This window comes from Barbus barbus (assembly GCF_936440315.1).
Source record: "Barbus barbus genome assembly, chromosome: 21".
NCBI classification, from domain to species: domain Eukaryota; kingdom Metazoa; phylum Chordata; class Actinopteri; order Cypriniformes; family Cyprinidae; genus Barbus; species Barbus barbus.
Genome location: NC_136749.1, coordinates 23,887,173 through 23,912,586, shown reverse-complemented (window position 1 = coordinate 23,912,586; position 25,414 = coordinate 23,887,173). Strand labels below are relative to the sequence as shown.

The 25,414-nt window shown below is 40.0% G+C and overlaps 2 protein-coding genes across 4 annotated transcripts; one reads left to right on the top strand and one right to left on the bottom strand.

The window, feature by feature from the left end:
• The first annotated feature begins 99 nt into the window (after positions 1 to 99).
• LOC306887452 (NADH dehydrogenase (ubiquinone) complex I, assembly factor 6-like) lies at positions 100 to 14,462 on the top strand. 3 transcript variants are annotated; one of them, XM_079445177.1, is made up of 9 exons: positions 100 to 341; positions 2,159 to 2,258; positions 2,435 to 2,557; positions 3,282 to 3,338; positions 3,528 to 3,630; positions 4,076 to 4,209; positions 5,950 to 6,051; positions 6,908 to 6,964; positions 12,409 to 14,462. In XM_079445177.1, the coding sequence occupies exons 1-9, from the start codon at positions 172 to 174 to the stop codon at positions 12,535 to 12,537; spliced, it is 975 nt and encodes a 324-aa protein (XP_079301303.1). In that variant the 5' UTR covers positions 100 to 171; the 3' UTR covers positions 12,538 to 14,462. The 3 variants fall into 3 exon arrangements, 2 of the variants coding, with proteins under 2 accessions (XP_079301303.1, XP_079301304.1); XR_013785681.1 differs by having other exon boundaries at positions 114 to 341; positions 5,950 to 6,681; positions 6,803 to 6,964; positions 12,409 to 12,635; XM_079445178.1 differs by lacking the exon at positions 2,159 to 2,258 and having other exon boundaries at positions 130 to 341; positions 12,409 to 14,456.
• Positions 14,463 to 21,485: 7,023 nt separating this feature from the next.
• LOC306887834 (beta-2 adrenergic receptor-like) lies at positions 21,486 to 22,547 on the bottom strand (the record flags this gene model as incomplete). The annotated part of the gene is made up of 1 exon (XM_079445835.1): positions 21,486 to 22,547. One exon carries the CDS (start codon positions 22,545 to 22,547, stop codon positions 21,486 to 21,488), a length of 1,062 nt encoding a protein of 353 aa, XP_079301961.1.
• Positions 22,548 to 25,414: the final 2,867 nt, after the last annotated feature.

Sequence of the window (25,414 nt, the reverse complement as noted above, 5' to 3'; positions counted from 1 at the left end):
AATGAAAAATGATCACATTTGTAATATGGTTCACTTGGAAACTAAACTTAATTTGGTTTACTTTGGAGCGGAACGTACTATCAGAAGTGCTTGTTTACAGGGGAGTTGTAATATGATGCACGCGCAGGAGGAGGTACAGCTCAAGGATACCTAGATGCATGGGGTTTTACAATGGCATTCAGTATAAACATAAAGAATGGACTTTTAGCCACCAAAAATTCTCTCCACAAAAAGATTCCCTATCCCACATTTATACAGAGGCCAACAGAGATCAAGTGCACGAGAGCATTAACAAATTCGACTGGACAGCACAATGAACAGTACTGTATTGATATTGTGAGGTAAGTTATTAGTTTAAAAATCGATTTACTTTTAGTAGTTTTACCTAGAAGCAAATACATCTCCATTTTAACTGTGAAGACTTGTATCCCACAATACTTTTTTTCTCATTGTCTTTGTCAAATAGAATAATAAGAATATGACCCTTTTTAAATAATGTCAAATGCAATATATATACAAACACAAATGTTTTTGTGCTTAAAGTTCATGGTTGAAATTGATGTCAGTTGTTAAAATCTAGGTAATGTACAGTTGAAGTCAAAACTTTACATATACCTTTCAGAGTCTGCAAAATGTTAATTATTTTACCAAAATAAGAGGGATCATACAAAATGCATGTTATTATTTATTTAGTACTGACCTGAATAAGATATTTCACATTAAAGATGTTTACAGTCCACAAGAGAAAATAATAGTTGAATTTATAAAAATGACCCCGTTCAAAAGTTTACATACACTTGATTCTTAATACTGAGTTGTTCCCTGAATGATCCACAGCTGTGTTTTTTGTTTAGTGATAGTTACTAATGAGTCCCTTTTTTGTCCTGAACAGTTAAACTGCCTGCTGTTCTTCAGAAAAATACTTCAGGTCCCAGGTCCAGCATTTTTGTGTATTTGAACCCTTTCCAACAATGACTGTATGATTTTGAGATTCATCTTTCCACACTGAGGACAACTGAGGGACTCGTATGCAACTATTACCGAAGGTTCAAACGCTCACTGATGCACCCAGAAGGAAAAACCATGCATTAAGAGCCTTCGTAGGCAGCCATTAAGAACTTTTGAACAGAATGAAGATGTGTATATTTTTCTTGTTTTGCCTAAATGTCATTTTTTTTTTTTCATTTAGTACTGCCCTTCAGAAGCTACAGAAGATAACTTGCATGTTTTCCAGAAGACAAATCCAGTTAAATTTACCTTGATCTTCAAATTCAAAAAGTTCAAATTCACGCCCTGGCTCTTAATGCCTGGCTTTTCCTTCTGGAGCATCAGTGAGCGTTTGAATTTTCTGTAATAGTTGCATACGAGTCCCTCAGTTGTCCTCAGTGTGGAAAGATGAATCTCAAAATCATACAGTCATAGTTGGAAAGGGTTCAAATACACAAAAATGCTGGAAAACCAAAGAATTTGTGGGACCTGAAGGATTTTTCTGAAGAACAGCAGACAGTTTAACTGTTCAGGACTCATGAACAACTATCACTAAAGAAAACGCAGCTTTGGATCGTTCAGGGAACAACTATTAACATGTTGAGAAGGAATGGTGTGTAGAAGGATGTGGCAGATGTGAAGGAAGAGGCAATTGATGGAATAAAGTGTGTTAGCTGAATAAATGTCGTAACAACACACTACAGTATTAAGAATCGAGTGTATGTAAACTTTTGAATGGGGTCATTTTTATAATGGAGTGTCTATTTCCACTAAGTGCAAATAGCCGCTGCCTTTTTGATAAATTCAATATATATGTAAACATCTTTTATGTGAAATATCTTATTTAGGTCAGTACTAAATAAATAATAACATGCATTTTGTATGATTCCTCTTATTTTGGTAAATTAATTAACATTTTGCAGATTCTGAAAGGTGTATGTAAAGTTTTGAAAGTTTGCAACTGTATCTGTCCAGAGATACTTTAATGAAAACTTTCTGGGACTTTTTAAAATGAGGAAATCTTTATTTGTCATTGACCCTTATAAAGTAGACATGTAATAATTGTCATGCCTACAAACATTTCAGTCTCTGTTTAGGCTTAGTTTTTTAAATGTAGGTTAATGACACTACAGATCACACTGAGTGAATAATACTGTACTGTCATCAATAGGAAGAGGGACTATGAGGGATTTTTGTGTTCATTGCTTTTTCCTGAGGCTGTTCGTCGATCTGCACTGGCACTGAGGGCGTTCAATGTAGAACTGGCACAGGCGGGTATTCCAACTAATAAGTGCAACAATGCACAAACTCATTTAGTCAGTTTGGTTTAAACTAATTAACTTTTTGTACAGCTATAACTGTGAATCATAGTATGAAAACCAACTCTTGAGACATATAAGTGCCTGTAGTTAAAGTAACACTCATATATTTGCTTCTACTCTTTTAGATTAAGGACTCCGTTTCTCAGAAAACCATTGGATTAATGCGAATGCAGTTTTGGAAGAGTGCCGTAGAGGATATTTACAGAGATGACCCTCCAGCCCAGCCTGTCGGTGCAGAACTGTGGGGGGTGGGTCTTCCTTCTATAAAAGAAAGATTCTGTCATACTTTACATTAAAACTACCATTCAAAAGTTTGGGGTCATTAATTTTTTATTGCATTTAATTTGATTGACTTTAATGCATTAAATGGCTCAAAACAGACAGTAAAGACATTTCTAATGTTACAAAAGATTTTTAATAATGCTTCAAATTACTGCTTTTTTACTCTTTTCATCAAAGATTTGTGAAAAAGAAAATGTATAATGGTTTTCAAAAACAGTATTAAGCAGCTCAAACATTTTCTACACTGATAATAATAAGAAATGTTTCATGAGTAAATTAGAAGGATCGTGTGATACTGAAGACTGGAGTGATGGCTGGTGAAATTTCAGCGTGTCATCACTAAATGACTAAATTACATTTGGAAATATATTTACATAGAAAACAACCATTTTAAATAATAATATTTCAGAATATTACAGTTTTACTGTATTTTTGTCAAATAAATGCAGTCTTGGTGAGCGTAAGAGACTTCTTTCAAAAATATTGAAGGAAAAAAAACTTGCCAACCCCAAACTTGGCAACAACAGTTATGTTGTTATGACTGATGTCTGTATGACTTTATTTTTTTCTGTGTAACACATTTTTGACAAATATATCTATATAATGACATTCAGTGTCCAATGTTATTTGGACCATAGCATTCTTCAAAATATTGGGCATTGATATACTATAACTGTTGTGTGTTTTCAGGCAGTGAGGAAGCACACATTAACAAGGAGGTGGATGTTAAGAATGATATCTGAAAGAGTAAGTAATTAGACTTGTCCTAATATTTGAGTAAAAACATACTGGAAAGTTCTCTTTAAATAACTCTGACAGCTGTCCGAGAGACATGCATGGCTAATTCTTGACATTAATCTGTCATTCAGTGAGTCGGCATATTATGCACATAATACTGTCCTCTGGCAATTGTATTAAAAACATTGTTTTGAAAAGGAGAAAGATCTGGAGGACAAAGCGTACAGAAACCTTCAGGAGCTGGAGGCCTATGGCGAAAACACACAATCCTCTCTTCTTTACCTGCTTCTGGAGACACTTGGTGAGCAGACATATCTTATCTCCAACTTAAAGCAATAGGCCTAGTTGTTGTAAAAATTAAAATTATATCATTTACACAGCCTCGCGTTGTGAGGACAGTATGACTTACTATCATCAGTGAAACACTTTAGATTTTCGGTGCAATGTTAGGGCCTGACAGCCTCAGTCACTATTTACTGTGTTTGTAAAAGGAAAAAATAACGGTATTCGGTAACGGATAACGGAATTCATTGCTGCCATTTTGAAAGGAACTATTAAAATGATGTTATTATAGCTTAGTCTTATCCTTTGTTGATTTGCACTGTGGGTTTGCTGGTATATTTACACTACCATTCGAAGTTTAAAGGCAAGAATTTAGATGTTTTTGAAAGGCTCACCAAGGCTGCATTCATTTGAATAAAACTACAGCAAAACAGTTATATTATGAATTATCTTTTTGAATGTAGGTGTGAAAAATGTCCATGCAGACCATGCCGCAAGCCACATTGGCAAAGCCCAGGGCATTCTGACCTGCCTTCGGGCAACTCCTTATAACAGCAGGAGACGCAAGGTCTACCTGCCCATGGACATCTGCATGCTGGTGGGTAAATCGGCTATCATCCTGTCATCTCTGTTGCTGCATGTAATTCCATGCTTTTCTGCCATCAGAGGCACTAGTGAAGGACTAGAGACAATCCATGTGCCAGTCAGCATATATGTGGGTGAAGCTGTCCACTCCAGTGCCCTCTTGTCTGCTAAGCCCAAACCCATGGGCTTTGTTTCAGCCATCTGTCACCATTTCAGCATGAACAAGCCATTAGAATCGGGATTTAGAAGATCTTGCCCTTAGTGTAACAAAAGAAAAGAATATCATCTGTCGTTTATCCTCGACTAATCTCAGCTAGAGTCAGTGTACAGTAGTAAAATGAAATTATGTTATGTAGATTGTTTGCTGTATGATTGCACATTCACCAAAAGGGGGCACTGTTGATTCACCATAAACAATGTGGATATGTTTGGTTTCTGAGGTTATTAAATGCTCACTTAAACATTTGAAATAAACACTTCTTTATTTGTAGGATTTTAAATGTTTTGCTACTTCATAGGTAGTTATTTGATTGTAGCACGAGGAAGTTTCTAAATAATTATGTTTACTTATCATTTTGGAACTTCCTTCCTGGAGGCAATAATGTACAGATAAGCTTTTAAACCTGTAATTGATGTCTTTAATAAGGCATTGGATTATGTTGAATTAAAAGAGACAGCAAATCTTTGAAGGTTTATCTACATTGCAGTTGTTTAGAGAATATTTGCTCTGGGAATTGTAAACAATATTAATGTGCAACCTGTCAAGATTAGCCAAATATGTTTGTAAAACAATGCAAGGGTGTTGGTGATTCTTTGTTAGGTAGACTGTAAGTACAAGCCTCTGGGTGTCTGCAAGCCATTTTTGCCACAGTTTAAGGGCCCTGTTTGGCGTGAAACCCCTGTTCATGAATCAGAACAGATCAATGATAGCCTCCCGCCAATTACACTGCCTGGTTATTCATGATGTTGATTGCCGTGCCAGTGCTTTATTCTGTCATACAGCTTTTGTTTGAGGAGCAATTGGCTTTTAAATTAGACGCTAAATGAAAGCTTCTGCAGTATGTGTTTATTGATCACTTGCTATCGTGAATTTATTCTTGTTTGTTCAGATCTTAGTCGAGGCAGTGCAGTCACAGGGGACACTTGAATGATGGAGGAATTTCACACTTGTTTGTTTATGTCATCGTTTGAATCAGTAGTTTCTCACATATAACTAAATGCAATTTCAGTAAATATTTCTTCTGAAGAAGTGTTGGTATGCCGAGTCGTAAACACATCACCTCATGTTCTGCATACAGTCACATTTTCATCCAGCATTCAAATTTCTTCTGCTGTTAAAGTATTTTTGTGAAATTATATTATTATATATATGATCATGACAGTATCGTGCCATTATTTTTGCGAATCTAGCACATCCTCCCCCTACAGTGAAGTGAAAATTAATGTACTGAAAAAAACAAAAAAACATTTCTTAGAAATAAGAGAGAATATATAATATAATATATCAAATAATAATAATATAATTTGATATGTGTAAAGTAATAAGAATTTAGGAGGAAATGTTCTTAATAGTATTGAAAATATGACATATATATATTTTTTCTTTAGATTTTTTGGGTAAAATACAGGTGTATTGTTGTGATGGTGCCTGAAATATGGTGGGATGAGTAAAGGATTGTGGTATCATCAAGCTCATTTTTCTATCTATCAGGAGAGGGTTACTGATAATGCATTTTCACCGTTTCTCACCCAGCATGGAGCATCTCAAGAGGACTTCATCCGTGGCAGCAGGGACCAAAACGCCAGGGACGTCATTTATGACATTGCCAGCCAAGCCCATGTCCATCTCCAACACGTATGCTCAGCCCTTTAGTTTAATATCAGTAATCAGATGGCAGATGTTGACTGTGTTGTATGTTCCCCAGTAATTTTCAATTTGCATACTAACTTCATTAGATTTCACAAGCGCTAGCACCCCTCCTCCACCAGCAGCTCTGATGACCCTTGATTGTTGCCCTCTCCTCATTACCGAATTTATTAAAAGCCTAGTGTAACCACAGGGAATATCTCGAGGAAATGCTAATCAGAGAATTCGTCAGATATTGCTCACCCCACTTTGCATGTCTGGTCAGGTGGTGTGAATCAAGGTTAGCGTCAGATGACCTCGAGGAGGACCACATTTAAATCACAAACAAGGGCCAATCTGAAATTTAATACTTTTAATCTAACTTTTGATGAAATTGTGTGGATTAAAATTTAGTGTGAGTCATGGAAACATGTCTGAGTCACGTTTCACCCCCTCAAAATACCATATTTTTGATTTTCGTCATAGGTAAGTATGTTTTCCCCATAATACTGAAGTGCATTCAGATGTTTAACAGTTTTTTGTGATTCCTATTATTCTCTGTGGTGATTCTCGTTACTATATGCAGTAAAAAAATTTAAAAAAAGAATCACTGTATAAATAAAATGAAAACATGAGAAAGTACTCTAAAATGTTGAAGTGTTAATACAATATTTATGCAGATTCAGATCAGAAATTGTAAAGCATATACTACTATTGAGAATGATTATGGACTGTTATAAAAATAAAGAAAAATGTCCAGGTTTGTTTGACCTAATTTGATTCACCTAGATAGGTTTGTGTGATGTACTATATAGCTCAGCTGTGAGTATTTGATATTTTGACGCGTTACTACACTGTCTTTCAGGCTAGATCGTTCAGCGAGAATGTTCCACATGCGGCCATGCCTGCCTTCCTGCAAACGGTGAGTAATTTCATCTCTTTCAGCTCCTCTCCCCTCCCTACGCCTCACTAATGTGATGTGACACAGAGAAGCTCATGGCTTATCCTCATTCTGCCTTCAAAAGAGGCGGAGCCCCATCGAGCCACATGACTCCTGCCCCCTGGAGGCACCACTACCAGCTCATGGTCTGATTACACATCTTAAGCCTTCTTTACTCTTTTACAGTCATTTCTCTTAAAGGGAGTCCGCCTCAGAGGAGCTGAGGGAATAACTCTTAGCGTATTACGAGGCAAAGCATAGGGAGGCAGTCTGTAATTTTCAGTCCAATTTCAGCCTGTTTGCCGACGCTTCAGTGTTTCGATTGCTTCGGTCAATGAAATGCTTTCTGTGAACTAAATGGCCTGTAAAGCATTTTTAGTTCACTTTACATCACTGTAATATTCTGCTCTTACTTTCCATTTCCACATCCCTGTGGCTGTGTTTAAATGTCATTCGCATTCTTTAAAGCTATCGTTTCCCTGCAGGCCGTTTAGTGACATTGCGCTCCACTTGCTTTGGCTGGTGTTAATCGTAGTTGTGTTCTCACGAAAGGACTTTACTGTAAGGTTTGGCATTTAAGGAATGCACTTTGTTTTTGGGTTCATTTACAGTCACAGGAAAAAAGTATGTGAACCCTTAGGTGTTCTTGTTGCGAATTGTGAACTTAAAAATATTTTTATTAAACTGTTCGGTTAAGTCAATAGCCTAGGGATTCACATGTGTTTTCCCACTCTGTACTGTGAATCTTTATGTGGTTAACTTTTTTTTTTTTTTTTTTTGAAAGAAATTAAATGCATTAATTCAGCAAGGAACATTAAAATAATAAAAAAAAATGCTGTTCTTTTGAACTTTCTATTTATACAAGAAACCTGGAAAAATATTATTTCAACAAAAAATATTAAGCGGCATAACTGTTTGCAACATTAATAAAGACATGCTTCCTGATCACCAAATAAGAATGATTTCTGAAGGATCATGTAACACTGAAGACTATAGTGATGGCTGCTGAAAATTCAGCTTTGTCACAAGAATAAATTACATTCTAATGTATATTTAAATAGAATATTGTTATTTTAAATTTTAATAATATTTTACTTATATTTCACTACTGTTTTGCAGTATTTTTGATCAAGTAAATGCAGTTTTAGTGAGAATAAGAGACTCAAAAACATTAAAAAAAATTACTGACCCCAAATGTTTGAACAGTTGTGTATGTTCAACGAAGAAAAGAAAAAATTGTTATAATAATAATTATAATATAATTAAATTTTTTATTAAATTATGTATTTATTGTTGTGACTTTTTATTATGCAAAAACCCAGATAAATTGCATACTTTCTCCTGCAGCTGTATCTCAAGCCCACAATACCATGATCATTTAAATTCTTTCTTTATAAATTTTAAAAACGCTTTGCTGTGTTTTGTCACTGTTTACTTCCAAAATTACCAGCTGTATGATATTTGCCTTTGGTTCTTTTTCTTTATGCTTTTAAGGTTTCTTTCATAGGTCCACTCAACGCTGCGTAAGCTAAGATGCTTTGGGAAACGCCCCTGGGCATTATTGTCTGAAGCCCTAATAGAATCACGCCAATTCATTAGCTGATGGCGCGGATGCCGTCTTCAACGTTCTTACGTCGCCTCCTTATACTGGTGAACACGCCATCTGCTCCTCAGATTTCTCTGCCTTCACGAAGCGGCCATATTAGCCCTTCTGTTGCGATTTTTCTGGCCCAATTTCGATCGTTTTCTCTTGAGATTTCTTCGTTTGCACTTCGGCGACTACAGTAGTGGAACTCTGTTCTCTTTGCGGTGAAGTGCCATGGAGTATCGTTGCTGTCAGCCGCCGTGTTCTCGCTTCATTGTGAGCGACGACCCGCACAGTAAGCGTGTTAAATGTATGGGTTTCTCGCACGCACGCAAGGCGGTTTACGGCATCTCGAAATGCAAATTCTGTGAAAACTTCCGTCTCAAAACCCTCCACAGTAGGCTCGCGGTTTTTGAGAGGGAGTCATCCGTTTTTCCCGTTTCTCCGGAGTCCACTGAGGCCCTCCGCGAATCCACGACTTGGGGCTCGGATGTGGAGCTCGAGGCGATGGAGAGCGAGCAGACAGGCCTTGCCTTTTCTCTCCCTGAGCACGTGCGCGTGAATTCTCCGGTTGAATTTGCACATGAGTATTTATGTCCTAGCCCGGAGGCACGCGACGCCGTTTCTTTCGGGCTAGATGACGTGTTATTCACAGCAGCGTCCGGCTCTGAGTATTTCGGGCCTGCTTTAGCCGATGCTCTCCTGCCTAGCCGTCAGGAAGCGCGCCCTTCTACTTAGAGCTCGTGGACGTGCATTCGTGCGGCACTGAAAAGCTCTCTATTGATTGGCCCGACGAGCCCCGCGAATCTCAGTCGTCTAAACTCGACGAGCAGTTCCTTAGCAGCACAAATTCAAGGCCTGAATGGAGGAAGCTACCGTTTTTCAGCAATCTGCATCTCGAGATCTCCAGATCCTGGAACAGCCTTTCTCCTCCCGCCTTACTAACGCGGCAGCCTCTGACTTCACCAACCTAGTGGGTTCTGTGGCGCAGGGCTATACCGCCATTCCGGTGATTAAGGACATGCTTGCCTCTCACCTCTCGCCATCTTTTGCGCCTTCATGGAAGTCCTGCCCCCTCCTTCCAACCAAACCATGTAGGACCATTTCCGCCCTTACCAGGAAGTCCTACATTGCAGCTGGTCAGGCAGGCATGGCCATCCTCCAAGCCTACCAGGCGTATGTCCTCAAAGAGATGGATGAGGGTGGCGGCCTGACTCCAGAGGCAGTCAAAGAGCTCCGTAAAGCCACGGACTTGGCCCTGAGAGCCACTAAGCACACTGCTCGTGCTGTAGGACGCTCTATGGCGGGCTCGGTAGCTGCAGAGCGCCACCTATGGCTTAATCTCACAGAGATTTCTGAGAAGGAGAAAGTTTTTCTCCTTGACGCCCCCATTTCTCAAACTGAACTATTTTGAGAGGCAGTCAGCTCTGTAGTGGAGAAGTTTCGGTCCACCAAGTCTCAGTCAGCTGCCCTCAGGCAGTTTATGCCCAGGAGGACGAGGGACCGTTCTAACACCCCCCTCCTCTTCCTTGTCTAGAGAGCGCTCCTTGCCCAGGAAGGAGACCGCCAGTAGGAGCAGCGCCCCGGCTCATCCCCCTCCGACCACGGTCTGGGGAGCCCAGTCAGAGAGACACTTTTTCACACAGGGCCATGTGGGTTTGGATTTTGTTTTCCCTTCATAAAAAAAACTGCATGTTGTGTTTACTTGTGTTATCTTAGATTAATATTTAAATTTGTTTGATCTGAAACATTAAAGTGTGACAAACATGCAAAAAAAATCAGGAAGGGGGCCAACACTTTTTCACACCACTGTAAATCACCAAGAGGGCTCACGGTCGCGCACCCTAAACAGGCATGCACGCCGTCTCCTCCTTTGGGCTCAGGACAAGTTCCTCTCCTTGAGAGCGGTTCAAGTCCTGGGAGTCTTGAACCTCGCAGCCGACTTTCTGTTGAGACCGAAGTTCAGGTCGGGGGAGTGGATGTTGAACCGTCAAACGGTAGCCCAGATTTGGGATTTGTTCGGCAAAGCGGAAGTGGACCTCTTTGCGTCACAGGAGTCCCAATGCCCGCTTTGGTTCTCCCTGAGTTCCCCGGCACCTCTGGGCATAGATGCGTTCGCTCACCCTTGGCCAGACATGAGGCACACTGTACACATTTCCACCCGTCAAGCTGATTCCAGCAGTTCTGTGCAGGGTGAAGGAGAACGGTGTCTGTCTCCTACTCATAGCCCCGTTCTGGCCATCCCAAATGTGGTTCTCGAAGCTGATTCCTCTTCTGTATCGGCCCCCTTGGGAGATTCCGATCAGGCAGGACCTGCTCTCTCAGCTTCAGGGCAAGATCTGGCACCCTCAACCCGAGATCTGGAAGCTGTGGGTGTGGCCCATCCAGGGCCACAGGTTTTGAATTTTGGTCATCCTGCTGAGGTTCAGGAGACTATCGCTAGTGTCAGAGCCCCCTCTACTAGGAAGCTGTACTCTTCCAAATGGAATGTCTTTGAGTCTTGGTGTTTAGCCCACGCAGTGGACCCAGTTAGCTGCCCTATTGGTTCAGTGCTGGAGTTCCTGCAAGAGAAACTTGCGGCAGGGCCAGCTGCTACCAGCTTAAGGGTTTATGTTGTGGCCATCGGCGCTCGGAGAGAGCTGGATGAGGTTCCCTTGGGGAGACATCGGATGGTCTCTGCGTTTATGCATGGTGTCCGGCGTCTGAGACCAGTACGCCCCATTGGAGTTCTTTCTTGGGACTTATCTGTCGTCCTTGAGGGTCTAATGGTAGCCCCATTTGAGTCCTTAGATTCAGCTCCAGAACGGATTCTGACTCTCAAGGTTACTCGTTTGTTGGCGCTAACGTCTTTAAAAAGAGTTGGGGACTTGCAAGCTCTCTCTGTCAGCGAGATGTATGAACTTCGCCCCGGGTCTGGTCAGGGTGACCTTATGGCTTAGGTCTGGCTATGTTCCCAAGGTTTTATCCGCATCGTTTCGCTCTCAGGTGGTCACACTTCACTCTTTCCATCCTCCTCCGTTTGCTTCCGGCGAGGATGAAAGGCTTCACATGCTCTGTCCTGTCCGAGCTTTGAAGATTTATGTGGACCGCTCCAGCCATTGGAGGAAATCTCCCCAGTTGTTGGTATGTTGTGGTGCTGGCCGCCGTGGGCTTGCCACATTGAAGCACAGAATTTCTCACTGGGTGAAGGACGCTATTTCACTGCCTTATGAGTTGCTCAAGCTCTTTTTAGAGGGGTCCCCCTAGAAGATATTTGTGTAGCAGCAGGATGGTCCTCTCCGCACACTTTTATCAGGTTCTATAACTTGGATCTTGACACGGCTCCGGGTTCCCAGGCTTTATCTGAACCAGCCGTGCATGCTGTCTGGTTCGTAAACGGGCTAGATAGGGCAGTGTTTTTAGCTTGGCGTGTTTGGTATATCGTTCCCAAAGCGTCTTAGCTTACGCAGCATTGAGTGAACCTATGAAAGAGAACATCTCGGGTTACTCGCATAACCCTTGTTCTCTGAATAGGGAATGAGACGCTGCGTTTGCTGCCAAGCTCCTCACTCTGCCAACAGGGGCCTTTTCGGCAGAGAAATCTGAGGAGCAGATGGCGTGTTCGCCAGTATAAGGAGGCAACGTAAGAACGTCGAAGACGCATCCGCACCATCAGTCAATGAATTGGCGTGATTCTATAAGGGCTTCAGACAATCGGCACGCCCAGGGGCGTTTCCCTATTCGGAGAACAAGGGTTACACGAGTAACCCGAGACGTTCTTTCAATAATGTATCATCCTTCAGGCTTGCACAAAAGTAATTAAATAAATAGTTTCTGAGCTTCTTTGTGTTCTGTCCCTCAGGTTGTTTTGGAGGACTACCTGCAGAGAGTGAGGAAAGCAGACTTTGATGTGTTTCACCCCAGCCTACAAAAGAGGAATCCAGTGCTGCCCCTTCAGCTCTATATACGATCATGGAGGAAGATCTATTAATTTGTTTGATTAAATCATCATCTGATTGTTTCAGGTGAGCTCCCTGTCAGAGAAACCAAGCAATTGTAATAAATTATCTAGCTTCTATATATGTTCAGAATGTTTAAGTATTCCTGTCCTTTTTCATGTCGGAAAGTAAAGTGTTCGATTACTCAATTTCCAGGCTTCACAAACAATTACCACAATCAAAACAGTCCATTAAATTAAATTAAAACATACCTCAACTCAACAACAAATATCTCCAAACATATTTTGAGAGAAAGTAAAAACTATGTTAAACTGTTTTGAATTTGATAAAGTATTTGCATAGTGTTGGTGGCATGAACTGAAGCACATATTTTCCCAACTTGGTCTGTAGAAAACGTTTTGTAATAAATTCAATTATTTAAGACATTTGGGAACAAATTGTCAACAATTTTACATATTTATAGGTGCGGAATGTGTCACATGCCCTCAACCAATACTGTTTCACGCTGCAAGTGTGATGCAAGGTGGCATATTTTAGTGGCACTGTGCTGGAACAAGTTTGATTTAAAGAGATTCCATGTTTAATGTTTAATTTGATTAGAAATTTAATTATTTATTGAGTACAATTCTTTAATGATGGTATTTCTCCTATTCACTTTATTAATGGCGTAGAGCGCCGTCTAGTGGCACGTTTATTTATTTTTTTAAATTGCGATTTCTGGTGTTCATGTAAAATCAGGAAGTAGTGAGTGCTCCATGCGGGCAGCAGTAATGGCTCTCTTTAATTGCCAAATATTTCTGTAATAATTATCCATGCAACAGCATCGCTTTTTCACTCCATACCCAAGACCATTAAACCTGTGGGCAAATGAACTTCTTGTCTCCAGAGATGTGTGAGGGAAAGGAGTTTATCTGACTGTCAAAACCAAATTAAAGCTATGTTGAGGACAGTACATGCACAATCATGAGTTTATTTAGTAATGAAAAATACAGTCCTCCCACTGCCACAAAAGCTCTTATCTGATCGACAAGAAAACAACTCCTGGCTGCTTGTGACTGCTCATGAACTGCAGAGAATATTTTGCTGGGAGCGAGGTCCTCTGCATTGCTTTGCTTAACTCATTCAGTCGCTTTGATAAAGGACAGAGAGCAATATATATGTAAGTTTTTCGTATTCATAGCTAAATATATGTGCTTGCTGACTAGCTAAAGTATCTTGGCTAGGCTGAGAGACCAGCTAAGACCAGCTTAGGCTGGTTTAGGATGCTTTTTTAAACAAGTTTGTGTTTCCAGATGAGTTTAGATTCAGAAATAACACATATGTGACATGATTATTAAAATTCTCTCATTCATTAAACATAAGAACAGGGACTAGAAAAGCTTTTCAATTGCACTTATATAAACATAATTAGACAATATGCATAGATAATATGCATTCTAATAGCATTAATCTGCTCAAATGTACAAATGATTAATGAGCTCCTATAGGGTTCAAATGATTTGGTTTAAAGCACACATACTTTTAAGACAATGAAGCTTCATATACTGTAAAACACAAATAATGTATCTGGAGCTCGTTAGTCTACTTCTCATAGATAATAAGCACATTCAAAGCTAATTTCTGTTCCCAAATCTTAACTAGTCAGCTGGGGGTCAGTGATTAAGTTCTGCCCCTTTGAATGGAGGTGCTGAAATGAAAGGAGACACATGACAAGTAATTATCATGGAAAAACTCGCAAATAATTGCCTCCTTCACTGAGATATGTCAAGGTCATATACTGAATCTTTTTTTATTATTAAAAGTGAGCCGACGCGGTCTGATCCTGACATGTACTTTGAAGGTGCCTTCTGTATGGCCAATTTAGGGATCTCATCCGATGCTTTATAGCATTATGTACTGATTTTTCACGTTTAGATGTTAAGCATCACATTTTTATGGAAACCTGTTTTCATTACACAATAAAAAAAAAGGTATAAACTCACAATTGTATGAAAATACCAGACTTTTCAATGTGTAAAAAGTCAAAAGTGTTGCTTTTTATTTTTTATTATGTGGCAGAAACAATTAAAATAAACAACAACACAGAATTGCATGATGTAAACCCAGAATTCTGAGGGGGAAAAAAGTCAGAATTGTGAGATGTAAATCCAGAAATCTGAGAAGAAAAAAAAAACGGAATTGTTAGACGTAAACTCAGAATTCTAGGTAGGAAAAAAAAAAAAAAATCAAAGTTGCAAGAAAAAACTCAACTGTGATATATAAACTCAGCATTATGAGAAAAAATTGTGAGATAAAAAGTCATGATTATTATTATTATTATTATTATTATTTATCCTATGGCATAAATGGTCTTCCATATCCCTCTTTTGTGCAGTTTTGTGACATTTGCTTGGTTTTATATAAAATATTTTTATTTTTGTGCCTCATTAGTCTAATATCCATGACATTCGCTTCTATCTAATTCTCTCAGAATTAATTAGTAGCTGATGTAGAGGTTGTTTTCAGAAAGTTAGTACAAGTTTACCTTTCATTTGTTGAGGTTGTTCAGTCACACTTTATATTAGGTGGCCTTAACTACTATGTACTTAAAAAAATAAGTACAATGTAATCCAAACACTTTTGCTGCTATTGAGCTGGGATATGTTTAAGGTTAGTGACAGGTTTGGTGGTATGGGTTTAAGGGTGGGTTAAGGTGTAAGGGATGGCTCAACAGTGTAATTATAAATGTAATTACAGAAATTAATTACAGATGCAATTACATATAGGTATTTTTAAATATATATGTACAGTGTAAAAACATGTATGTACACAATAAGTGCATTGTATCAAATGATTCATTTCAATGTAAGTACATAGTAGTTAAGGCCACCTATTATAAAGTGGGACTGGTTGTTCTTTCTGGCCAGTGGAGATGTGATGCATTTTGAAAACAGTTTCTAATTGCTGCACTGCACCTCTAAAATGGAACTGACAGCTTCTGTTGGCCCATCATGATCCTCGTATGCACATTCGAATCTTGAGATTAAACTGCCTCGGTTGCCAAGGTGAATTGCTTTTCATTTCTTAACCCGAGGCAAATACCATGTCTATTATTTATAAGGTGACAGATAATTGGCAACAAATGAAACACATGCCATTGCAAAACATGTCCAAATTATTGAATACCCATGATCCATACCTGGTTTACTGCTGACCGCCACTAAGATCTCTGTTTAAACTGTTTGTGATCTCAGTGTTTCATTAAGACCAGTATAATTGGATGAAATTCCATTTATCCCATTTTGACTCCAAGTGAACATCAGACTGAACAGAATGTCTCAGGTTATATATGTAAACATGGTTCCCTGAGAATAGGGAACGAGACACCGCGTCCTCTAGGGGTCGCTATGGGGAATGCCGTCAGCGTGACCCGTGTCTGAAGCATACATACAAAAACACCACATGTAGGCCGGCGACAGCCTATGACGTCACTACCTGCGCGACCACAGTATAAAGAGGCGCCGGGAAAATATGTCATTAACTTCTTCGTCTGAAGCTTGCGTCCGAAGCATGGCACCGAACCTAGAGGACGCAGTGTCTCGTTCCCTATTCTCAGGGAACCATGGTTACATATGTAACCTGAGACGTTCCCTTTCGAGGGACCTTCGAACTGCGTCCTCTAGGGGTCGCTATGGGGAAAGGAATACCACCATGCTGAGGGGAGTGCAAGCCAAGCACAAAAGGCGAGCACTAAGTACCAACTCTACCCGGCTAAGGGAGTTGCCCCTGGGACGGTACGACGGCTGTCAGTGACATTATCCCCTTCAGCCCAAAGGCCTGAGCTGCATACCCCAGAACTTACCTGTTAGGGGCCGGGCCTCCTGGACCCAGGGTAGAGCTCAAAGGCTTGGAATCAGAAGAAGAGATTCCTTTAAGGGGATACGACCAAGCGCCTAGGATAGTAACTAAGTCTTGGCCTGTCACCCAGGGGCTACTGCTTGCTCTGCAAGAGTTCGCTGAAGGAACTGTCTCAACAGATCCTTGGTGGCAACACCCTGTTCATGTAGTATCACTGGGGATACATAGGTACATAGGAGTGGGGCCCAAGTTGAAACCAGTGCCTGACCGACTCAAAGAATGGGCACGAAGCCACAGCGCGTAATCCATACCATACAGGATTTTAGAAAGACCGCAAAACACTTGGTGTGCGATCTTACCACAACGTGGCTTTCAGAAAGTGCACAGAGACTAGCGTGCGCACTTACCATAACATGGATTTGTAAACACCATCTTTTCAGATGCTTGGGAGGGAGCAGCATGCTCATAGGTGACCCTCTATGCTGAGGGAAGCAAAGCTAGCTCTACCAACAAGGAGAGTAACCTAACAGGGAGGCATAGAGAGGCCTAACAACCTGAGGCTGCTGAATGACAGAGCTCTGGAGAGTGGAGAACTTGACTCTCAGCATGAGAGGGAACTCAGATGCTCAGAAGGGAGCGGCATGCTCATAGGTGACCCTCTATAGTGAGGGGAGCAATGCTAGCTCGACCAACAAGGAGAGCAACCTAACAGGGAGGCATAGAGAGGCCTAACAACCTGAGGCTGCTGAAAGAAAGGAGCGGCATGCTCATAGGTGACCCTCTATAGTGAGAGGAGCAATGCTAGCTCGACCAACAAGAAGAGCACATCAGATGCCTAGAAGGGAGTGGCATGCTCATAGGTGACCCCACGGCGCCACCATCTTGGCACGCTACCACGGCAAGTCAAGCCTCAGACATCTCCTGCTCTTCCTGGGTATAACCCAGCAGAGCACTAGCCTCTGGATCAGCCGATGAGCGCGAGAAGGAAAGCCCCCTCTCTAACTTATCAGCCAGATCCGCCTGCGAACCCCACGAGTTCATTCTCCTCCGTGCCTCGGCATCAGTGGGTCTTGAACCGCGGGAAGCAGATGGCTGTCCCTCCTTCCTCGAAAAGAGAGACAGACGAGAGCGGAGCTTTCTCATAGAAAAAAGCTCACAGTGCACGCAAATTGCCCCCTTGTGGACATCGCGTGCGTGCTCTTCGCCCAAACAAAAGACGCAAAGATCGTGTGTGTCATCAGGTGTCAAATAACGAGGACACGGATGCACACATTTCTTAACGCCTTGCTAGTGCTCGCCATAGTAGTAGTAGAAAATCGTTCTTACCAGTGGAATGCACGCTTCAAACAAAACAGTCACTAAAGACGAAGAGAATGACGTATTTTCCCGGCGCCCCTTTATACTGTGGTCGCGCCGGTAGTGACGTCATAGGCTGATGCCGGCCAACATGTGGTGTTTTTGTATGTATGCTTCAGACACGGGTCACGCTGACGGCGTTCCCCATAGCGACCCCTAGAGGATGCAGTTCGAAGTTCCCTCGAAAGGGAAACGCATTTCTTTGTCCTCTGATTTACTTCATTGTTGAGCTTCAAGAACAACAGCAGAGTTCGAAGCAATTTTGATTGTGTGAACAGTTTTTGGCTCAGTCTTTCTGCTCTGAAAAACCACACAAACATGAAAAGAACTAATTATGATTAGCATCTAGTTTCTCGTTGGCCATTTGAATACTATAGCATTATATAGCACAGTGGACAAAGATTTGAGTAGCAATAGCACCAGATCCGCTAGATAAAACTCTCATTAATATTTTTATCTTTCTGAAGAAATGTAAGACAGGAAATCTTAGGACAGACAGTGAGAGCCTAGAGATCTTAAAAACCTAAAGTGTTTTCCCACAGCTTTTCATCTGCACATTTTGGAAAAAAAATAAATAAAATCCTAATGTATTGGAAGTCAATGTGTTGTCATGAGGATGAGTATACAATTTCAGATTTTTTTTTTTCTTTTTCTTTTTGGCGGAACCATCTCTTTAAATGCTTAAAGGAATAATACATTAAGAAATGAAAGAAATTGATTTTTTTTTCATCTGCAAAAGGAGAATCTTTTAATATTCTGGCCACTCTTTTCCACATAATGAAAGTGAATAAGAAATTATAAAAGGACAAAAAAAGCACCACAAAATGTTGTTCAAATGGATCGAAGTCTTCTGAAGCCATATGATAGCTTTGTGTGAGGAAATGAAGGAAAACAGAAGAATAATGTAAATAAATTTTACATTTTGGGTGAACTTTTTCTTTAAGAAAATAATTTTAAGCCTGTAGGTAGTTTAAATGCACTAAAAAATATCTCCTATCCATTCTTTTTTTTCATTTGTAATGCTTTAAGTAATTATGCAGCACACAAAAGCCTGAAATTTCTTCATGAAAGTAAGATTATGAACTCTCTGAGCCTATCTACAGTATTACCAGCCTGAATCAGCACTGAATATAATCACTTTAGGTCTTTTATTCTTTCAGACACTATTATCATGTTAGATCACTGGCATATGAAGTCATTGAATGCAATTTATCCTTTGCATCTCTGCCATGTATAATGAGGGGTATTGTGTCTCTGATCAACTGTTCTGACATTTGGCTGCCATTTCTCATTTTCGCATTGGTTTCCACCGAAGTGATATATTTAGGGTAATTTTCTTCAAGCACAGACAGACCTGTAAAAACGGCATACTGATTGCCAAATAGAGCAGTTATGGAATCTGAAGAGGAGTAAATAACTGCTTAAAATGCTGCTGGACACAATGCAGCACACAATACATGTATAACCTTTTCTCCCAATGTTTCCAACGGTTTTAATTTATGTACTTTAATGAATATAACTGTCACAAATTAAAGTAATACATCATATGTGACTTTCACATGTTCCATGCAAGCAAACAGCCACCAGCAAAGGCAAATTAGAGTAATGCGACCTTCCTCCTAGTATGATGCGCCAGTTTTATGGAAGCAATTCCGGGTATTTTTTTTTTTGGGATGCCAGACACGCATCCTTCATTATGACCTCATAAACGTCGGTTTAAATTGGCTTATTTTGCAGGGCATAAATGGACAAACAAGAACTCTGGATTAATGAAAACCACTTTTCCCAAACACTTGTAGAAATGTAGCATTCCATCAACTCTATTAGGATAAAATATGGGATGACTAAGATGAAATATAGCACTACAATTTCAGCACTAAATTCAGTTACATTTATGGCACAGAATAGTGTATTTTACAATCTCAAAGTGAGGTGAACATACACATATGTCCTGTCCTCCTGCACATACATGTGACTGGCACACTCTCCAGAAGGTTTCTCTCTGTTACAACATGTTGTGAAAAAAAAAAAATGAAATGCATTGTTTACCAGAGGCCCTATGAGGAGGGCGACATATTTTGTTGTGATAAATAACAATCTTGCTATTGCTCCACTGAAATGACATTGAAATAATAAAAAAAAATGCTAAAGCCAGGCCATCTGCCCTCCTCCCAAGGTCTTATGGGAATTGGACAGCCCCTGGGTTCAAAACTGGACCCTCCAGGCTTGTCACATCTATGAGGGGACAAATGATTGGAGATTCACCAGACAGTAATCTCTGAAACAAGATTAAAGACGGTTTAGCAAAATTCTGATTTAAGATTAACATGGCTAACATTTGCCTTCTCTGCTGGATCTTCAGATGCATCGTGTAGTTGCATCACATCTGTGTGAGAGTATTTGCACGAAGAGGGATAAGAGGTTTTGAAGGGTAAGTTGTCCATTTGAGCCGTTAAGGCACGTGTAAAGCACTGCGTTTGAGCGGTTTGATATATTGCATCATTTTGATAAAATATGCATAGCATAGTTAGAGGGATTGTCCACCCAAAAATGAAAATCACCACCCTTAATCTCATGTCTTACTTTCTTCTGTGGAACGTAATAGAAGATATTTTGAAGAATGTTGGTAATCAGAGAGGTTTGTTTCCCATTGACGATTCAATGGAAGCCCATGGTCACTGAAATTGGTTACCAATATCTTCAAGTTCCACAGAAGAAAGAAAGTCATATAGGATTGGAAATCCTTGAGTGAGTAAATGATGACAGATTTATAATTTTTGGGTGGACTATTCCTTTAATCAGTATAGTCTGTTTAGATATTAGAGGATAAATTGCTTTTTAAATGCACTGTCATTGTCAGATGTACTTTAAAAATCACCAAAACATGATTGGAATTCAATCCATTAATACAGACTTTTAATGAAGAATACTTTATTGTATATAGTACAAAATTGTGCAAAAGAATAATGGCTTAAATAATAAACATCAACCATGGTGTTTTTGGTATAATGTCTTGGCCCTTGTGTAATAAGAGAAACAAATTACGCATTTGATATGAATACACTGAGAAAATGCATTTGTCTTTTATGACACAGCCTTCTAACACTAACCTATGTTTTTATTATAAAAAATTACATAAGCCAATAAACAATTAACCCTATAATGTGTTAACACTCCCAAGTGTTTCCTTGGTATCAGTTCTTGACCAGTGTATATACACACATTTTATTAAAGCCACAATGTCTCAAAATATCAGTTCTCCACAATGGAAAAAGATGCCAAATTAAAATTCTAGAGAAGCATCCATGTAAAAATCTATGAAGAACACCCCTCCCTTTTTCTTTTTTTTTTTTTTTTGGGGGGGGGGGGGGGCTGTCATTATCCATGCTTATGGATATGTTCAAATACAACATGAAATCTTGTGACATAATGCAATCAGTCATGCAAAGTTTAAAATAAATCAAAAGAGGTGACCTGAGAATAGTGACATATGCCACTTAACAGGTGGTTATGAAGGCCTTAAATCACACTGGCATCAATAGGCATCTTGTGGACAGTTGGAGATCTAGGCTAGGATGATAATCAAAACATTTGATTACAAGGAATGATCCATATCCTCAATATGTCTTGGAAATAAACAGTTAGCCTCAAGTTGATCCAGGGGGACTGGAAAAGCTGACAACAAAGCCATTTTAACCAGCTTGGTCCATCTAATGCCCAGCTAGAAACCAGATACGAATATAGTAAGCACCACCTAAATCGGGCTACTGTTCAGTAATATCATTAATTAGGTTTGCTTGACTATTTCCTCATTGTCTTTCCCTCCATTTACAGTATTTTCATACTCAGTCTTTTTAGGCGCAGTGTTCAATTGAGCGGACATGAGCAGCTGATACGCGCGACTTCTAAACTTCTGGTCTCTCACGCCATATATAATAACATTACAGCAGCTGTTCGAGGTCAAGATCCAAAAGGCAAAACACGCAAAATTGCACCATTCGTTCCCCAGCACATTTCCAACTACAAACACGGCGATGGGAGTGAAAGAAGCGGTGAAAGCCAGCGTCAGAGTGCCTATGGTCTTGGCAGCTTTGATGTCGGAGAAGGTTGGTTTCGTTGAGCTTTGACTCTCGGTTTCTGAGAGGTGTTTTCTTCTTTTTGAATGCTGGCGGATCGTGGTGAGGGATATGATATTGATGACAATAGTACCTCCGAGCAGCGTAAAGTCAAAGGCAGGGAAGAGCAAGAGAATGTTCCAAGCTTGGGAAGGGAAGTCTCCGCTTCCAAGCGCGTAATTGCACATGCGGCTGCAAGGATTGTATTCCAGCGCGATTTTATCGCTGAAAACCAATGGAGATATTGCCAGGAAAAAACTGCCCATCCAGGAAAAGACTATTAGTATGCTTGTTCTTTTTTTAGTTATGACTGATTCCTTGTGCAGTGGCCTCAAAACTGCAATGCTCCTTTCAATGGTCAGGAGGAAAATTGTTGTAATGGAAACTAAAGTGCATCCCGCAAACACAGGTCCGATGAAATTACACGGGTGAAGAGGTGTGGTTTGGGAATTGCGCGCTGTCCACTCTGGCATTGAATTGTAGATCATGAGAGATACTTCTGCGTAAACGGAGACGGGCACCACAAAAATTCCCACAGCCAGGTCTGCCACGGCCAGTGAGGCTTTTAAATAACCCTGTGGAGTATGGAAGTGTTTAGTTCCAACGACCACTGCTAATGTCAGGAGGTTTCCGAAGAGTATAGCAAGTATCAGTGATATCATGAAGACCACCATGAGTATCTTATTGGTCGTGGTACAGCAACACACACTGCAGTTTGCGAGCTCCTGTGGCATCCTTGTTCAGCTGCGCGTAAAATTCCTGTCAGTAGCACAGTGGTATTTCTCCTTTTGGCTCGAAGGCAAGGCACGGCAACCTGCGCATGATGGTCTGTCCAAATTGAGAAATTCGCCCCTGCCAAGAATGAAATAATGATGAATATGACGTTGTGAATAATGGCCACATTCTCTCAGGAAAAGGACATTCCACGAAAATGGTGCCTTAATATTTGTACCCAAAGTTATCAACCACGAAATTCTCACACCAAACACAATCACTGGCATTAATTGGCATTTTGGGCACATCGAAAAAAAAGTCTATTAGCAATAATGCGCATTGTGACTGAAATCGTACAAGATATATTGTATTTTTTCAGTTTTCACATTTTAGTGTACATTTAGAACGAACTGTAGTATAAGTTATGGATCAGATGCATCAACCCTACCATTGTAGCTAGCCATTAGTAAAACAACACAATTCCATGAAATAAATAAACATTTTAAACATGTTAACTTTTCATGGATAAAGCTATCATACACATTTTTATGCATTTAATTTAAACATGTACCTGTGAGTATGTTTAAAATCTTTAATAACTTTACTTTAAAACCACGTTTTCAAAATGGAAAAGCTACCCATTTAACGAAATGACACAAAGACGCACACAAAATTACACTGGGAAATGTCAGAAAACACCTCAATATTAGAAAAAAGGCTAAAGAAAACCCGTTTGAAGTACCATTTAAGCTATATAGATATGTGGATAGTGCATATAGCATTATTGTAATGCGGTACAGCTGATGCTGATGTGGACGTACCTTAAAATGACAGTCCATGTATCCAACTTCTTCTCGGCGTCTTCCAGCACATCTGAGAAAATATTCTGTACGAGTCGGGAATATTCTGCCAATACTTTTTTTTTCTTTCTCACTTTTTTTTTACAGTTTATAAGCAAACCCCTTAATAAACTTTGCACTAGTTATGCATTTGGAGAAATGGGGAAATGTCCACTACAAGCCCCTGTCTCTGACTGCTCCTTACATTAAGCGTGTGCACGAACAGCCTTGAGCGCGAGGAGTGATGCCAGTCTGACGTGCGCTGCTGCAGTCTCCGGATTCCCCAGTGGCTATTGTTTACTTTTCCCTCAATTAGGCTACTATGCAGGCATAATCATTATAAAAAAAAAAAAGTCGTGACGTATTGTGAAGTATGGTGACCCATACTCGAAATTGGTGCTCTGCGTTTAACCCATCCAAGTGCGCACACACACAGCAGTGAGTAGTGAACAAATGCGCGCGCACACACACACACACACACACACACACACACACACACACACACACACACACACACACACACACACACACACACACACACACACACACACACACACACACACACACACACACACACACACACACACACACACACACACACACACACACACACACACACACCCGGAGCAGTGGGCAGCCATGCTGCGGCGCCCGGGGAGCAATTGGGGGTTCGGTGGGCACCTCAGTCGTGGTATTGAGAGCGCTGTACATTCACTCCCCCCACCTACAATCCCTGCCGGCCGGGGACTCGAACCCGCAACCTTTCGATTACGAAAGCATTAGGCTCTCTAACCATTAGGCCACAACTTCCCCGCATAAAATAAAATTATCAATCACGAGTAATCAGCCAGTGGCTCCGTTATAACACCACCGCGACATGCTCCAAAAGCAATTGTATGTATCACTGACATGCGACTACATGCAATGAACAAAGTCAGAACTAAAATACCAGATGAAAGAAAAAAAGAGAAAAAAATAGTGCAGTTGTCTGAATTTTTTTTGTGTGCCTTTGTGTGCACACATATAGGCACCTGGGGGCAGCAGAGAGTTATACTAGTAACATATTCGTCCCACAATTTCTAACCAGAAAGTAGAATAAAGCAATATAAAATAGCATATTGCATTAAACATATGTATATGTGTTATATGTATTCTATGTGTATGTGTTAAAATATAATTAATGTTAATTATTAATATGAATAGCCTAATATTAATTAATATAAAAATATGAATTGATAATATTAAGTTAAACATATTGCCATCTATTCAGATCAAACCAGAAATAACTTTCAACTTGAATAGCAACAATGAAAATGATCAATTAACTCTTTAAACCAAAACAAAGAGCTGTGGGGTCCTCAGAAGCCAGGCTACTCTATGACGTCCAAACTTGTAATCAGAAAGCATTTACAGTTTTAGTGTGGTGCATGGGTATCATGTTTAGATGACAAGGCTATTCTCTGCAGAAACAGGACATACAGTTAGTGGGCCTATTATAGATGTTCTGAATCACCAATGGCTTCTTCCTTAACACGACACAGGAAAACATTCTTGGGATTCTCTGGTACTACAAAAACAGAGAAATGCATGCTGGCACTTTTAGCATTTACTAGAGTAGCCTACTTATCTGAAGTGTACGATACAATATTTGCTACAACATTTATGCTTTTCAGTCTTTTTGAAAAGAAAAAAAAACAAGCAATATGGCAACAGCTAAAGAGGCTCATATTTACGGTATAGGATAGGGGCTTTATGTATCATTGGGTTTTTATTCAAATTATGCTGAGAGGCCAAAGGTGAAAGGTTAATGCTTCCTCAAATTTGATAATGTGATATTCATAATGTATCCTCAACAAAAAATAATCAGAAGAAGACAACAGAATATTTGTGAAACACTGCAAAATGCAGAATTACCCACTTGTTGTGTTTTGCATAGTCATCAAATGTGTCAACTTATCTGAGAAAGACAAAGTTTATTTGTGTTGGCTGCAAACCTAAATCATTGACCTCATAACCCAGTAAGACTACTCTAGCCCTTTAACTACTCA